Consider the following 16,479-nt stretch of genomic DNA (forward strand, 5'->3'; position numbering starts at 1 on the left):
CTCATGCTCCTCTCCCTATCACGCTTGCACTCACAGACAATAATATATTTTAAAAATTAAGTGAAAAACAAAACCAAAACTCTTTATGGTCAGCCAAGTTCCCGACAAATGTTCTCAAAGCCCAGATTTTCTGAACACAGCAGAAACCTGTTGATTAAAGCTGAGGATCCCTTCCCTAAGGCCTGGTGTGTGTGCGTGTGTGGTGTGTGTGTGTGTGTATGTGTGTGTGTGTGTGTGTGTGTGTGTGTGTGTGTGTGTGTGTGTGTGTGTGTGTGTGTGTGTGTGTGCGCTGTCCCTGCCACATTGGGGTGCCCGTCAGGCACAGTCTGTATATAACATGTACTTTAGACTCTGCTCTTCCTTCCTTCCCCAGGCAAAATGCCAGCCGCTTCTGTGAAGCTATGACGAAGATTCCACCACAAACCCCAGAGTCCCAGCCAGGGTGTGTTAGCTGACATTTAAAAATAGCTCCTTCCATATGAAGTTGACACAGCTTGACTATAAAATGGGAGATTTACCAGCGCCAGGCTCCCACACCACACCTCTCCTCTGCCTCAGACCGTAACTTAAATGCACGGAGAGGTGAAGGTCCACACGGCTTCCCCCCGTGTAGTGGTGGGACCTAGCGGATCCCCACGCAAAGCACCCTGAGCACCGCTGACTTCTTCTCTCATCTCAGTGCTCTTCGGAGCTACCTGTCTTAGCTGGTGGATTCAGCTCTGAGATGGAAACTTGAAGACAGCTCAATTTACAGCACTGCTCTGAACAGAAGTCTGTATTTCTGGGCTTCGAAATACATGGTAGTTTAATCCACAACCCCGTCGCTCACACACATTTGCAGGGAGCAGCCTGTCAGTCTTTCAAGGCAGGTCCTGTCTTGGCTCTTTAGCTGCCATTTCTCTCACTCCCTGATATGTGGAGAAGCTACTGGAAAAAGGGATGGGTAGTTTCTCTGAAGTCTGCAGTCAAGTTCTAGTTTTAATCCAGCTGGTGGCCATGTATTTGGGCATGACTTAACTTGTCTGCAGTGACCAGTTCTGTTTAATGAGAAGCACGGGGTGCCGTAAATCCAGGAAGCAAAAACCAAGCAAAGGAAAACGAAGCTAAACACCAGGGGAAATTCCCCCATCATGAGCCTGGAGCATGGATGAGGGGAAGTGTGGTTGGTGTGGTCTGGGTCTGAATATAGCATGGGGTATGATGTGGGGACAAGAGGAGGAGCCCACGGTAACCCTTTCCCCTCAGCTCCTGCAGGGCTGCTTATCAAGCTTGCCCACCTGCTTCTCAGCTCTCGGGAAAGAAGGAGAATGGCGGCTCTATTACAACCCATTGCACCATGAAGATGATTCCAGCCACTTTTGCTGGAGGGCTCGACATGGACCCAGGATGTGCTCAAGTTTTGTGCTAGGGGCAGGGTTCTTCCAGTTCACAGTGGGGATGGAAGGCACACGCAGCATGGACTGGTCATTTTCCAGGAGCCTCCTGTCCTGCCTGACTGTCTGCATTTCTTTGCATAATGCCTCTGCACCAGCTAGCTTCCCTTGGCTCACAGGGGAACTAGAAGGACATGAGAGTGAGGTGAGGCTGAACCGAGGCATTTGTCCCTTCTGTCCCCTTCTGACTTCCCCTCTGGTGACTGTATTCCTAATAGGGTGGCCTCACTGAGGGGCCTCTGACAAACACCAAGAGAGGGTACCGTGTGGGACTTAGGTCTACATACACCTTCTAGACGGGGCCAAAGAACAAAGACTGGAGGCCTCAGTAAGAGGCGAAACTGAGGAGGGTGTGTAAGAACTTATATAACCAGTTAAGAATGTCAGAACCACAGTCTCTGGGAGCTCATATGTGTGCCAGACACAACAGGTCTGATACACGTGAACTCACAGCACTTGTGACAGCACACACAGAACATGCACAAGTTCAAGGCAGATGATAGCCCATCCATCATGGAGAAGGGGAAGTCCCATCCCTAACCAAGGAGCTATCTGTCGCTGATACATGCTGGGAGAAGGAAAACCTGAAATTTTCTACAATGGAGTACGTCTGGGTCTATCAGTCATACGTCATATGCCAAGGCCCAAGAAGGTCCAGGAGTAATTGGCCAGCACAAAACACACTGAATGATTTTTGGTGTGTTTTTTTGCTTTGTTTTGGTAATTTTTTTTGTCTTATTGGAGAGAGAGAGAGAGAGAGAGAGAGAGAGAGAGAGAGAGAGAGAATGAATGAATGAAGTTGGGGAGAGGAAAGAGAAAGAATTATGACCAAAATATATCTTTTAATATTAAAAAAAAAAACAAATGTCAGAGTCATCTTTTGCTCCTGGGCCATGAGGAAACAGGTGGTGAGGTGGATGAAGGATGCTGATCTCTGCCCCTTTCCACAGCTCATGATGGCCTCCCTCACAACACACACACTGGGCCCCTATAGGCCTCCGGGTAATAATCCTTTTATTGCTCTTCTCTGGTGTGACTGAGGGGCCTCTGAGCCTAGCTTACTTTCTGATAGCTTTACCATTTGCAGTGCGCCTCCTGTGTTGGTGCAGAACTATGACAAACATCCAGAGAGGGTGCCATGTGGGACTTAGTATTTTATGAGGTCCCTTTAATTCCCTCAGGCATCTTAGCTAGAAAAGGCTCAGCATGAGATGTGGGCTTTATACACGTGAGGGCTGGAGCACTAGTGGAACATCTTCCCGGGATTTCTCAGGTCCTTTCTGCACTTCTGCCCCCCTTCATGAACTGTGCCATCAATGACCTCTTCCTGGGCAGAGCATGCCACTGTGTGGCCTAACGGGTTTGGGCCTTGGAAGTGGTTTCTCAGCACACCTCATGCTTTGGCTCTTCAGCGGGAGCTGGTGGAGCACCTCTGTGCTAGGCTCCATGCTATTTAGTGGGGCTTCAAGGGATAATCGGTGCCTGCAAGGGGTGAAGTCCAGTGAGAAGGCTCATAAACCAGAGAGAATCTTCTTAACTGCGACCTGCCCATCTCTAACCTAGCGCTGGGCACGTAGCTGCTCCACCAGCTAGGAGGACCCTGCAAGCTTGCCTATGACCTCAATCAGAGTCGTGACCAGTGAGAGCCGCCAGTCTCACGGGCTTCCTCCACCTGTCCTGTGAGGTGACTCCAGGACTTGGACTCCAACTCACTTAACATCAACGTGCTGGGTGGTAAAAATGTCACATCAGGGCTGATGTGAAAGCTAACCTGGGCTTTCTTGCTGAAGTTCCTGACACATCCCAGCCAAGCTCTTCGCTCATTTCAATAACCTAGGTGACCAGTTCCTATCCTCTGGGATCCAGCCCTGTGTCTGGCAACACTGACTGTGACCTCCTGGGCTTCTTAAAACCCAGAGGCTGGGCCTGACACTGGAGGTTCTGATAGAGCCAGTCTTGGACGTTCTCAGTGTATGTTTCTAACAAGTTCCTGGGTGAGGCTAATGCTGCTGGTTTGGGGACCACACTGAGGAAAGACTAAGGAAGTCGGGAGCCAGGATCACGGTATGACGGCACATGCCTGTAATCCTAGTACTGTGGGGGCCAAGGCAGAAAGACCATGAGTTCCAGGACAGCCCGTGTAACTTTCCTCTTTCTCAAAGGGGAAGGGGCAGGGACAGCAGCAGCAGCCAGAAGTCTGTGGGACAGTAGAAGAGTGTTGGACGCAAAGCTTAGGTGTGGGGTCTTAAGGCATGGCAGGTGGAGTGGGGTTTTGAGCGGGCAGAGGAAATGGACAAGACTTGAGGACATCTTGGAGGTGAGACTTAGCCTCTAAGCCTGGAATCTTCATTCTGATGTTCTCTCCTCACCATTACTTGGCTTATATAGGGCAGAGAAGCCCCACCATTCAGTACCTGTGCTCGGCACAGTAGGGATTTGTCAAGACTCACAGAGAGGATGCGGATTCCAGGAAGGGGCTGGCAATAGTTTTAGATTTCTAAATGTATTTGTCCATAACCTGATTCATCTAGCAAAATCCAGTCTGAAGCCACCAGTTAAGAAAGGAACAAGCACGTCCTTCCAACCTTGAAGGTTCCAGAAATGAAAATTCAGCTACAACCGAGGATGCGGTGTTAGTCACAAAGTGGATTCCTGAAAACGGCCGGACAGGAAAATCCCCCGTCTTCTCATCTCTGAGGATCCTCCTGGCTCCTTCCTGTCTGCACTTGTCTGCACGCTACCGCACGTTCCTCACTGGAGAAGAATTAGCAACAGCAGCCCGTCCCCCACCAGCTGTGCTGCGCCCACAGCTCAGAGTTCAATCCTTCGCCCCAGGGAAGCTTAGTCTAAAAAAAGAATCTCTCGGCTTTAAACACAGCAAACCCCAGTGGAAACTGCACTGACGTTCCCGTGAGCCTGAGCTCATTCAGCTGAGAAACAGCAGCTACCAATCTAGTTTAATTCTACCTACAAGTGCATGCATGTGCGTGTGCAGGCCAGGGGTTGACTGGGGGTGTTGTCCTCAGTTGCTCTTGCTTTATTTTTGAGATACAGTCAGTCAGTTTCTCTCTGAACCCAGAGCATACCTGTTTGGCTAGACTCCCTGTCCAGTGAGCTTGGGTGAGCTCCAGGGAATCTTTGTTTACGCAGCAATCACTTTACAGACTCAACCATCTTCCCAGCCCTGGCGTTTATTTTGATCTTTATAAGTGCTGTTCTAAAGCTAAGAAATATTCTGAGATGGATAAAAACTGCCATGTAGCTCCCAGAAGAAGGGCATGGCTGTAGGAATGTGTGTGGGCAGGAAAGGGAACCGATTAATTCTCACACTTTTACTAGAGGCTCAGGAGTGGGTCCAGTTGGGACCTTTGGTTGCAAAGCTCTGCAGGAGCTGGGGTGGGTTACGTCTAGAGTCTTCTGCAACGTGTTTCCAGGGTTCTGATGGCTGTCATGGTGCAGGTGCAGAGGGACACTGTCTAGAGCAGAGTGCTGACCCCCCACACGAATTCAAAGCCATGCGCGCCCATGATGACATGATAAGAGACTCTTCGGAGCATTGATCACCTCCTGTGGCTTTAACTTCCCAAGGGGCCAGAGTAGATCAGGGCTTGGAGCTGAGGCAGGGGAAGAGAGATGGCAGAGAAGAAAGAAGATTGGTTCACAGCTGGGCAGAGGGAGGGCAGGAGGGTTTCTGGGTAGAGACACACCTTGATGGGGGAGTACCACTTCCGGGGGGACGAAGGCCGGCGCATGTTGTTGTTGAGGTTCCGAGGTTCCGGGAACTCATACTCCTGCTCAGGCATCTTGACTCTTGCGTTCTTTGCCTTTTCTAGCTTCGCCCCTTCTTCTGTGGAGCCCTTTTCTCCCCAGCGAACCTAAGGTTAAGTGAAATTCCACAGAACAAAGTTACAAGGCTGCACGGTGTGCCCACTGAGGACAGGGTCTGAGGCATACGCCACTGGGGCCTCTGTTCCTAAAGGACCATGAGCCAGAGAAGTTGAGTGTGTGGAAAAAGGGAAAGCAGGGAGCAGGAGAGGTGAGAGGGGTTGGGAAGCCACGGGCTGGGAGAACGAGAGGGAGAACTGGCTAGGTGGGACACAGAAGTGGGGCTTTAGTCCAATGGAAAAGAAACCCTGGGGGTTTGGCAGATGGTCTCCTCCTACTCACGAGGCCCAGGATGCAGGCATGCAATTAAAAAGACGCACCCTTCCACCTCCCCATCTTTGCATATCATAAGCCACACCTCCCCTAACCTCAAGCATGGACCACTAGCATTTGTTCAGGGTTTCCATCCTCAGGTAACTGGCACACAGGGAGTTGTGTGATAGTGGACCTCCTACCTCCATTCTTTTAATGCCTCCAACACCTCGTCCACCGTAGTAAGAGGCGTCTACCGTGGGCCATTTCTTCTTTGGCAAACCATCATCGTCTTCTTCCTGCCAAGAGAGAGTGACACATAAAGACAGGCCCTTAGGTTGTGTGTGTCCATTCTGGCGAGGTGGACAGGAGCAAGCTGGTACAGTCAAATGACACAGTTTCAGATCACGTGGTCAAGTCCTCATGCTCACTTGATGCTGGTGCTCACACAGCCTCTCTAAGTATGCTGTCCTGATCCATGAAGTGGGGATTAAACAGTCAGTGGACAGCCCTGCGGAGCAGGTCCTATCCTGCAAGGCAGGGTGCTATCTGAATGTGCCACTGAACTTGGGACCCGAGGAGTACAGTCCCTAATGTAACCAGGTTATGAGATGGTACTTGACAAGAGGTGATGGGGTCTGAGGGCCACGGCCTCACAAAGTGCATTATTGAGGACTGGTCTTGTCCTAAGTGAGCAGCGGCAGTGGAACTGTGGATTGGTTGCTCTCCTTGGCTAAACTTTGTCCTTCTGCTTCTGCCCTGGACGATGCGTGAGAAGGCCCCACTAGATGCAGACCCCTGGCCCTTGGACTTCCCAGAATGACATCTCCAGAAGTTTAAGAAATTAGTTTTTTTTCCCTTATAAACCTTCCAGCCTTGGGTATTGTGCTACAGAAGGTCAGCATCAGGAAGAGTTTATGAGTTTCTTCCTTTGGTAATTACAGGAGTACAAACATTGGACACCAACTACTTCAGCTGTTTTGTGATGCATTCGTGGCTGTCACACTCAGAGCAGTGGAGGTAACACTCTGATATGATGCCTTGATGCCCCATCTGGTGGGTGACCCCACCCCTTAGCATAAGAACCTAATTCACATCTCCCCACCCCCTTTCCCCAAATTTGAAAACACTCTGACTGCTTATGTATATTAGCACAAACATCTAATCTTTATCCTTGGCCTCCCAGCACAAGTTCAGGCACCCTTCTCTCTACTTCTCCACTCTCATGTGTGTGGGGCCCTGGGAAAGGAAGGTAGGCCATAAAGAGACAGGTACTGCCCTTGCCTCCAGTGTAGATTCACAACAGGAAAAGCTTAGACATTTGCTCAGCTCTACCAAGCTTCATGTTAGTCCCTGACCTGAGCTTCCCCTCCGAACTCAAACACCAGCCACAAAAGTCAACACTAAGCCCAAGGTCTGAGCGAAGGGAGAGCCAGCATTCCCCTGCAGTAAGCAGGACTCTGTTTATGCACCAAAGCCTGTAGAGTTGCGCAATCCCAGGGAGCGCCCGAGGATCTTTGATGTGTTTTTTTTTTTTTTTTTTTTTTTTCCACTTGGCCAAAAGTTGAAGGAGTAAACTCATAGGGCTCAGCACACTCTGACAGCCAAGAGTTTGGGAGAGTGCAGTTCTACATTTAGTTAAAGAAAAGAGGCTTCTGGAAGGTATCTCCCCGCCCTACCCTGAGTCACCTTCAGAGATGTATCCAGGAAGGGGAATCTCCAGCACGGATTTTTATCTTTTTTGGTAAAGAAACTTTGGTGACCTCCACAGTTCCTGGAGATAAGGATTAGCTGAGCTAAACTGTTTCTCAGCGTCAAGTAGCAAGGCCTTGTGGGAAATCAGCAGGGCCGAGCTGATTGGGCTGGGCCACTACAATCTGTGAGGGTGCCCGCAGGAGATGGCCAGGGTGGGATGGCCTTGTGGGAGAGCCTGCTATATCCACAGCCTCGCAGAGCTGCGCCCCAGTCTCTTAATTAGGTCAAACCCTCAAGAGGAAAGCCTTGTGGGGGAGGTGGGGGAGTGGAGGCACAGAAGGCATCCGGCAAATCCAGAGGACGAAATGACACAGAAGGACAGAGAGCTGTCAGCAGTGTGCGAAGGTGCTCAGCTGGGGCTGGAGTCTGGTTTCCCACCAGGGGAAGTCGTGTTTAAATCTCAAAGGCTGACATTTGGACAACCTTGTGGGCAATGCCCCAGGTGGCAGAGGCCCACTGTGACGCATTTGTCTTCAGGATGACCAAGCTGAGCCCTCCCAGGAAGCCTGAGATCGCCTGCTGTTGTTACTGTCCCAGTGCTGCCCGTATTACAGCTCCATGTAGTCCATGTGCCGGGGGAACCCCACCCCGTGTTTGCTACCCATTTTTCCAGACATTTCATTAGTTCCCTATCCTATGTGGAGCCCCGGTTCCCCCAGAGAATTTAGCCTTCTTTCTCAGAGCTTCTTACGTCCACCTCTATCGACTCAATAAATATTTAATTAGTTATTAAGCAAAACTGTGGGCAGAAGGAATGAGGTTTCAGATCCTGGGCCTCCCTAACTCCAGCACATACGCAGTGCATGGGTAGAATCTACTGGTTCAGGGTGAAGGATGGCCCTGGTCTGGATATGAGCTGACCCTCAAAGCTTTGTGCTGCTCTCCCTTCCTGAGGTTGGGAGAACCGGGTGAACAGCTTGGATGGAGGGGAACCTCACCCCTTGCTTGCTGTGAAGACCAGAGGGAGAAGATGCTAGAAGCAGAGCCCAGCCCATGCTTCCCAACTAACTTTAAGTATTATAGAACCCCAGACATCTTGAACACAGATGATAAACCCGGTGTGACCCCAAGTAAGGGCCACTCGAGTGTCCTTTCCTTCAATACCCCCCAACCCGCATCCCCATCTCCCCAGCCACTGTGGTGTAGCCCCCATGGCAGCACAGTGTTAGAGGCAGCCAGAGAGGCAGCTGTTCATATTTACAGAGGAGTCAGCTCTGTGGGTCTGATGACATAAAGGAAGCAGAAGCGCCCAGGCTGGAGGGCTGAGTAGGTGGACCCCACCGCAATGCCTCTTCTGGCCTTTGGGATAAGCTACAGGGGCTCTCTGTAAATGGAGGTAAATTCATAGGTAGGCCTGAACAGCTGGGCAAGACTTCTGTTTGCAAATCAACTGCTTAAGGTTTAAATTTTCCCCTTTTCTGAGTTGCATGCCACAGCATGGTCTCCTCTGTCTCCACAGTGATGAAGGCCAACACGTGACTCTCCTGCGTTCTTCAGTGACCAATGGTGCATTCATTTCCTCAGGAGTTCTTCCTTCAAAAAGGTACTGAAAAGTCCAGTACTGAATTCTAGTCTGTGCCGGAACTTGTTTTGGGTGTGCATGTTTGAGAGAACACAGTCTGTATGATGCCATTATGGAGAAGGCTCCTGGTAAGCTATACCACTTTTCATAGCATGGTTTTCCTAACACTCTCACATGGCAATAAACCGGGAAATGTGTTCACCATTGACAGTCCCATGCTGTTCAGAGGAGTTTGCCCACCATTGAATCTTTAGGATGGGAGGCCTACGGGGGGGGGGGGTGGAGTTAGGTCATTTGGGATGTCCCCGTGGAGGACTATTGTGCCCCTGATCCCTCCCTGTCACTCTGCTTCCTGGCCACATCCTTTGCCAGGAGCTCCCAGTGTGATGTGGTGTCAACACTGCCGCAGAGAGCTGTGTAACTACAGCCTGTAACTGACACTAACTAAACTTCTCTTCTTGTCTAGGTCGTCTGTCTCAGGGGTCGTGCATCACAGGGATGGAGACTCTCACACCTGTCTTAGACTTTATCATGCCTCATTTTTTCACTTATAAAATGGAGTTACAGCAGTGGGGCTTTATTCTGAGGCTGTTGAATGACTAAACGAAACAGTACAGAATGGTTATTTTGTTACTTTCTGCTTACAGTTGTCTGGATAGCCCTAATGGTCTAGCAAATATTCTCTCTAGCAAACCCACTTGTAGATTTGAATGGACTCAGATACAATATATCCTTGGAGCCTCTTCCTTTTTCTTGGACTAGGGCCAACCTCAGGATGCCTATCACAGCACACACCAGTGCGTTTTCTGGAGTTGTTCAATGAGTAAAAAAATAAATAAATAAAAGGTAAAAAGACAATTATTCTCTTCTCTCTCTCTCTCTCTCTCTCTCTCTCTCTCTCTCTCTCTCTGTGTGTGTGTGTGTGTGTGTGTGTGTGTGTGTAGGGGTCTGACCTATACAGGTCAGAGGATAATTTTGTGGAGTCACTTTTCCTTCCTGATCTGGGTTGCCCTTCCAGTGTGGCGGGGTCTTTGAGAACCTGCATGAAAGGCGGGTGGGAAAGGAAGAGAGCATGCATTCCTGGCCTTGGCTCATGTTTACTCGGTTAGACTGGAGTATAATTTAACCAAGCACATTGTTCCATAGATGCTCTGTGGTGGTGCCATCAGACCTACTTTGTCAAGGGAAAGTATGGTCCCCACACTCAAAGACGCTGATCTGTTAGAGAGACAGTGCTCACTGGGCTAGGAAGGGACCCCTGACCCAGGTTCATCCGTGCCATTGGCTGACTGTGACCTGTGATTTCTGATCTATGATCTGGAGTGAAGGGATGCATTAGGCTAAGGACCTTCCTCTGCCTGAGGTTGTAGTTACTGGGGGCAGAAACTGAAATGAAGGCCCAGGACATGCGGTCTGCTGAGGTCAGAGCAGAAGGAATCTGCAGACTACAGTTATGGGATCATTAAGGGGGCTGGTGAGGAGAGAGTAGAGGGGTGTAGAGTCCTGGAGAGAGAGGCTAGAGTAGGGGTGCATGCCTGGGGCTGCTTGCCTTCTGGCGGTTTATCAACCACAACTCTCCCTGGGTCCACCCATCTCTGTCTAAACACTCAATAGTGATATGAAGTCAAACCCTCTCTGCTGTACACATGATCAAGGTGAACATGAGTTCCTGAGACCTTCATTGTTGAATAACAGTGCATCTTAAGGGAGACTGGTTGTCATGGATTGAAAGGCTTGACTAACTCAACTGCAGTCGTGGAGGTGATTATACTCAGAGGAGCCTCCAAACAGAGGGCACTGCTAACGCACTCTCCAGAAACTGCCAACTCTTTGGGACAAAGATAGTGAAGATTTAGCCTTACTCTGGTGGCAGTGGGCAGACCCACCCCCAGTGTCCCTCTTAGGTGTCACCCCAAGCTTCCTTCTGCTGAGATTTCCAGAGCTCAGGTGACTTTTCTTTGTACTCACTTTGCAATTTCACTTCCAGTGACAGAAGATTCCAGAAAGTCATGCCTCCTTGAACTCTGCATTCTGTATTTCCTACTAAAGAGGATTCTACATGAAGGAGAAGTGCTACTCAGAGTCAGTAAGCTGCCTTCATTCTAACTTTAGCTATTCACACAGTGACGCACCTCTGTGCCAGCGGCTACTTTTAGGTCAGCTTGACACACGCTAGAGTCATCAGAGAGGAGGGAGGCTCCATGGAGAAAGCGCCTCTTATAAGATTGGGCTGTAGGTGGGGCTGGGGATTTAGCTCAGTGGTAGAGCGCTTACCTAGGAAGCGCAAGGCCCTGAGTTCGGTCCCCAGCTTCAAAAAAAAGAACCAAAAAAAAAAAAAAAAAAAGATTGGGCTGTAGGCAAGCCTGCGGGGCATTTTCTTAACTCGTGGTTGATGTGGGAGGACCCAGTCCATTGTGGGTGGTGCCACCTCTGGGCTGGTGGTCCTGGAATGCCACTAGAAGGCAGGATGAGCAAGTCAGTAAGCAGTACTCTGCATCAGCTCCTGCCTGCAGCTTCCTGCCCTCACTGTTTTTGATGACGGACTGTTAGAGGAAACTGTGAGGAAAATAAACCCTTTCCTCCACAGGCTGCTTTGGACATAGTGTTTTATCACAGCAGTAGCGATCCCAGCAGGGACAGCCTCCCTCAGGATGCGATGGTTGCAGATCTTATGAAGGTCAGTTAATATTTAGCTTGTCTATATATACACCAGGCAGAGGGGCTGCCCTCAAAGGGTGCTCTCCGCCGCCTACCCCTCACCATGTTGTCACGGTCTTTCTACGTAGCCCAGGCTGACTTCAAGCTTGAGCTTCTCCTGCTTCGGCCTCCCCGGGGCTGGGATCACTAGCATGCACCATTACTTGTAGCTTGTGGTAAGATTAACTAGACAGTTCCTAACCTCTGAGTATCCAATGGTCTTAAGCTTTGATGCAGAGGGAGGATTTGATGCAATGCCCAGAGGTCACCAAGAAGGAGAAAGGAGGCTTCGACTTGACAGGGGGACTTTTAGGGCACTCTTTGCAGACAGTGCACATGAGCTGTGCTCCAGGCCTCTGTGGGGTCTGTACACAGGGCCGGATCGGAGAAGGTGGAACAGATTCCAGCTGTGATTTGCAAAGCATCGTATAAAATACTTCATATGTTCTAAGTTACGTTATTTCTCTCTGTGGGATTTCTCTCTTTTCTTCCTGCCAGAGCACATTAGGAGGGGACTAGGGCCCCAAGGAGCCCGGGAGCTAACACACATGTTGAAGTAATCTTCCTGGCAGTAGGAAGTTGACTCCCACAAGCCTTCAGGTCCCAAGTGTCCACAGTCTTCATTCCATTTCAGTCATAGTTCAGCCTCCATACACATATCAAAGGAAGCTGAAAGCCTCAGTTTCTTCCTTTCCCTTGCTTTTATCCGTTCTTTCTTGTTTTATCTGTTCTTTCCTGTTTGGGCTCTAGCCTCGCATCCAAGCCATATCTGTGTACCTATGGTGTCTGTGGACTCTTGTGCAAGATGCTACATGGAGAGGACATCGGACGCTACAGTACCCCAGTACCCGCATCTCCAGAGTATTACCTTCTAAAGGTTGGTGCAGAGCTAGCACCCGGAAGAGTCACTGTGAACAATGCTGGGGGTGGCGGCCATGTTCACCCCAGAGCTGACAGAGGGGCTCTGTCGTGGAGCTACACTCTCTGCTTTGGGATTCTAAGAGAGAGCTACACACAACACAGGGACACTCAGAACCGTGGGACCAGCCATGGCTCCTGTTCCTGGAGGGTTGAGGATAGACTCAACATGGAGAGAGTGAGAGAGTTTTTTTCCCTCCCTTCTCTCTGCACAGCAATGTGATTTTCTACTTTGATTTCTGGGCAGAGAGTTAACATTCCTGCAAAGATGTGCTTTAATTGATTACCGCTATTAAGTCCCTTGGGGTTCACGCAGTGTTCAGCACATGAGAAACTCGTGGAATTTTAAACTTAATCATCCTTCTCTGTATGGTGGCTGAGCTGGGACAAGGCTGAGCAGTGTTGTCTGAGGTGCATACAAAGAGACTTTAGAGAACTGGAATCATCAACAGATCTTGTGGTCCTACTAAGTTTTCAGACTGAGGACATCTACAGTGGCAGGTGTTACTTCTAAGGGTCCCAGCTGCCCTAAATCAAAAGCCATTTGCTGGGAACTCCTACCCGGTAATCAGCTGCTAACCCCTCAGCTAGTTAGGTAGAGCCGCCCTGCACCACAGCGGCTTCCTGGCCCACTCAGCGGAAGAGTCTGAGAGTTTGCCTGTAGACGGTGAGGATTTGAGAGCGAGGCCAGGAATATCAGCATATCCAGAGTGGGTATGAATCCACTGGCAGGTTTTACACCATACTGTTTTAAATTAGAGGAAAGTGGATCCCTGGCACAGTCTTAGAAGCAGTGATTGTCCGCAGAGTGTGGCAAATTCGCCACGTCCTATACATGGGAAGCTCATCTGCATCGAGACAAGAATCCTAAAAGGTTTCTGGGGAGAAATTAGACCCTTACAACCGCAAATGATTGTAGTGATAAGGGCATTTACTCTGAGTGTGATGATACATATTTGTGATTCTGTCACTAGGCAGGTTCAGGCAGGAGAGACCCGTGTTAAGAGCCAGCCTGTGCCTCAGGAGGCCCAGTGCCAAGGGGGCCAGTCTGGGATGCGGCTCAGGTGGAGAGCTTGGGTAACAAGTGTGACATCCTGGGTGCCAGCACATCAAAAAGTCAATAACCAAAACTTATCGCCTCCAAAGCTCCCAGAAAATCTTTCAAAATCCTCGAAAGGGAAACAAACAGAAACAGCAGACAAACGTACGCATTTTGAAACTGGTCTTTGTGGAAAGAAATCGGCTGAGCTCTGGCTGCCAGAGTTGCTCAGTTCTTGCTCACCCTAGCTAAGGAAAGGTCCAAAGGCTCCCCCTTCTCACTCAGCAGGGGCCCAGCCCTGCTTAGCAAGGGGCTAAATACCCAGCCACCTAAATAACCAGCCACCGCCACCACCCCACTCTGCCACCTTCCCACGTGATGCACCCAGCTTTGGGCACTTACCTCACTCTCCTCAACCGGGGGTGGAGGGACCTCCTTAATGATCTGTAAATGAAAAGAACAGGTCAGTGGGAGTCGCTAGCCTCCTGCTTCCTAAAATGTCTGCCATGTCTATAATCCCATAGGAACAGCCCAAAGCATGGGGACTTAGTCTATGGCTGGACATAGTAGCCCAGTGAGAGCAGGGCCTGGGTGTTATTGGGTGCTGTAGTCTCGTGTAGAGAAACCTGTTCCACAGCTGGTTTGTCTCACCAGGGTGGCGATTCTCATTAATTTGTTCACCTGGTCACTCTCGTAGGAAGCCACTCCCCTCCTCCACCCAATGATCTGCACATTAACAAAGACCAGTGACGCACACACACACACACACACACACACACACACACACACACACACGCACGCACGCACGCACGCACACACACACACACACACACGAGTTAAAGGGTGCTGCAGATACCAGCTAGGTACAGATCAGGCCTACATGTTTGGAGTTCCCCATCACTGACCTCATTGGGTCAATAGAGAGAGAAGATGGGAGTCAGGCTGAGGAACCCCTAAGGGAAGGCAGCAGAGGAGGGCTGCCCAGGGGATCTCCTCCGGGTACTGACAATTCAGAGGCAATCGTATTTTAGTAACTATTTACAATACTGTCCTTCAATTGTCCCATCCATCCGATGCGTGGAGAAAGTCACGCAGACATGGCTCTAGTAAGTAACTGGGAGTCCCTTTCCTAACATGGTTGGCCTGTTAACTCTACTCATAAAAGGAAAGTCAGGCAGTTAGCTGGACTTTAGGTAGGTCCTTCCCAAGGCACTTTGGCGATGAACTACTGTGTCCCCGTACATTCAGGAACTAGCTACCCTCACCCACACCTACTGTTAGAATTTTGGGACCCCACACTTTCTTTAGGTGACATCTGGCGCTTACAAAGTTTGTCCTGCAACCTTTGCGTTCTCAGCAGCAGCAGGATTGGCCATTTTTGCAGATGGGTGTTCAGGCACCTTTCAGCCTCTTGGCCAGGGACTCCCTTAGGCACCAAGCATCTCGTCACCTTCCCACTAAGTGCATTACTCCTCCCATTTAATAATACGGGCACTCACTTGGGCTCTGGTCCCCCACCTCTGTCTCCACCCTGCACAGTCTAGAATGTTATCTCCACTGACGAGACAGGCTTCCAACAGCAGCCAGGGGCCTAAGGGAGCCTCAGGCATCCAAGGATATTAATCGAGGAGGCAGAGATGAGGGCCTCCTGGGGTTAGGACTACTGTTTCATCCGTTTCCACTTCCTGTTGCTGTGGGAAGCTGTGACTTTGCTCACCCACTCAGCTCCCTTCTGAGACTCCCTCAGGGGAACCTCTAGGGAAGCCTGCTACTGCCCGATGCTGACTGGCCATCATTCCAGAGACAGCAAATTATTTTAAAACAGGAAATGGCTGGAAGCTGGAGGAAGGGATGAGGGGGTGGGGGTAGCAACTTGAATGGGAGGAGACTGGGGGGGCGTTGGCAGGATGTTTGCAAAAAGGCAGACGCTGTGGAGAAGACAATGCCCCCAGCTCTGAAGAGGCTCAAGGCTGCTCCTTCACTTCATGGAAGCCTAGCACAGCTGTCAAATGTAAACCCAGGCCGGCCTTTTCCCAACGGTGAGGATTTGAGATGCCTCTGGGTCTCCTGCAGCCTCATCAAAGAAGCAGAACAAATCCATAAAGCTTGCAGGAGTTGAGTCACCCAGAGCGATGGTGTGCAGTGCTGGGGCTAAGAAGACAGCGCACAGATGAAGGCGCCCTCCCCTCGTCCGCTTCTCTCTTTATTGCATCTTTAATAGTCCTCTGCCAGGTAACTGTATGGCTCCATGACACGGCCGAGACAGGGGCCTGGTGTCTGTCTGGACAGTGACTATGGCACTCAGGGATGTCAGCAAGTACATGAACGGCTGGGGAGAAGGCTCTGCTGGTAAAGTGCTTGCTGTGCAAGCACAAGAACCTGAGGAATGAGTTCAGACCCAACCACCCATGCAAAAGCCAGATGTGGAGTTTTGTGCCTGTAATCCAAGTACTAGGGAGGCAGAAATGGGCTGATCCTTGGGGCTTGCCGTCCTGCCAACCTGGGCTGATCCTTGGGGCTTGCCGTCCTGCCAACCTAGGCTGATCCATGAGCTCCAAGGTTGTCTCAAAAATAAAGTGGAAATCCACTGAGGACAACATTTAACTCTAACTCTGGTTTCCATATGCACACAGGCATACATGCATGATGCACGGGCACACACATGCATACACACTCACACACTCACAGCACAACTCACATTTAGCCTACTTCCCACTTATTGAATATGTCTATTCCATATCCTAATGAACCAGATCTGAACAGAGCCCTGAAGACAATGGCATCATACATGATGTACTAATGCTGGTTACAAGGTGTACACTCTGTAATCCAGACAAAGATTATACTCTAATCCAGACAAGGAGTATACTCTGTAATCCAGACAAGGAGTACACTCTGTAATCCAGACAAGGAGTATACTCTGTAATCCAGACTCCATGGGAATGCAATGTAAACTGGATGCCTCAGTTTCTGAAAAG

At 50.0% G+C, this 16,479-nt stretch overlaps 1 protein-coding gene across 1 annotated transcript in view; it reads right to left on the reverse strand.

Moving 5' to 3' along the window:
* Positions 1-16,479, reverse strand: part of Antxr1 (ANTXR cell adhesion molecule 1) — a 187,448-nt gene that overhangs the window by 46,848 nt on the left and 124,121 nt on the right. Inside the window, exons 14-16 of the mRNA NM_001044249.2 lie at positions 13,904-13,945; positions 5,774-5,869; positions 5,141-5,308 (exon numbers count right to left, since the gene is read on the reverse strand). Coding sequence (NP_001037714.1) covers positions 5,141-5,308; positions 5,774-5,869; positions 13,904-13,945 — 306 coding nt within the window. The remainder of the gene's footprint in view (positions 1-5,140; positions 5,309-5,773; positions 5,870-13,903; positions 13,946-16,479) is intronic.

Source organism: Rattus norvegicus, chromosome 4 (genome assembly GCF_036323735.1).
Source record: "Rattus norvegicus strain BN/NHsdMcwi chromosome 4, GRCr8, whole genome shotgun sequence".
Classification (NCBI taxonomy): Eukaryota; Metazoa; Chordata; class Mammalia; order Rodentia; family Muridae; genus Rattus; species Rattus norvegicus.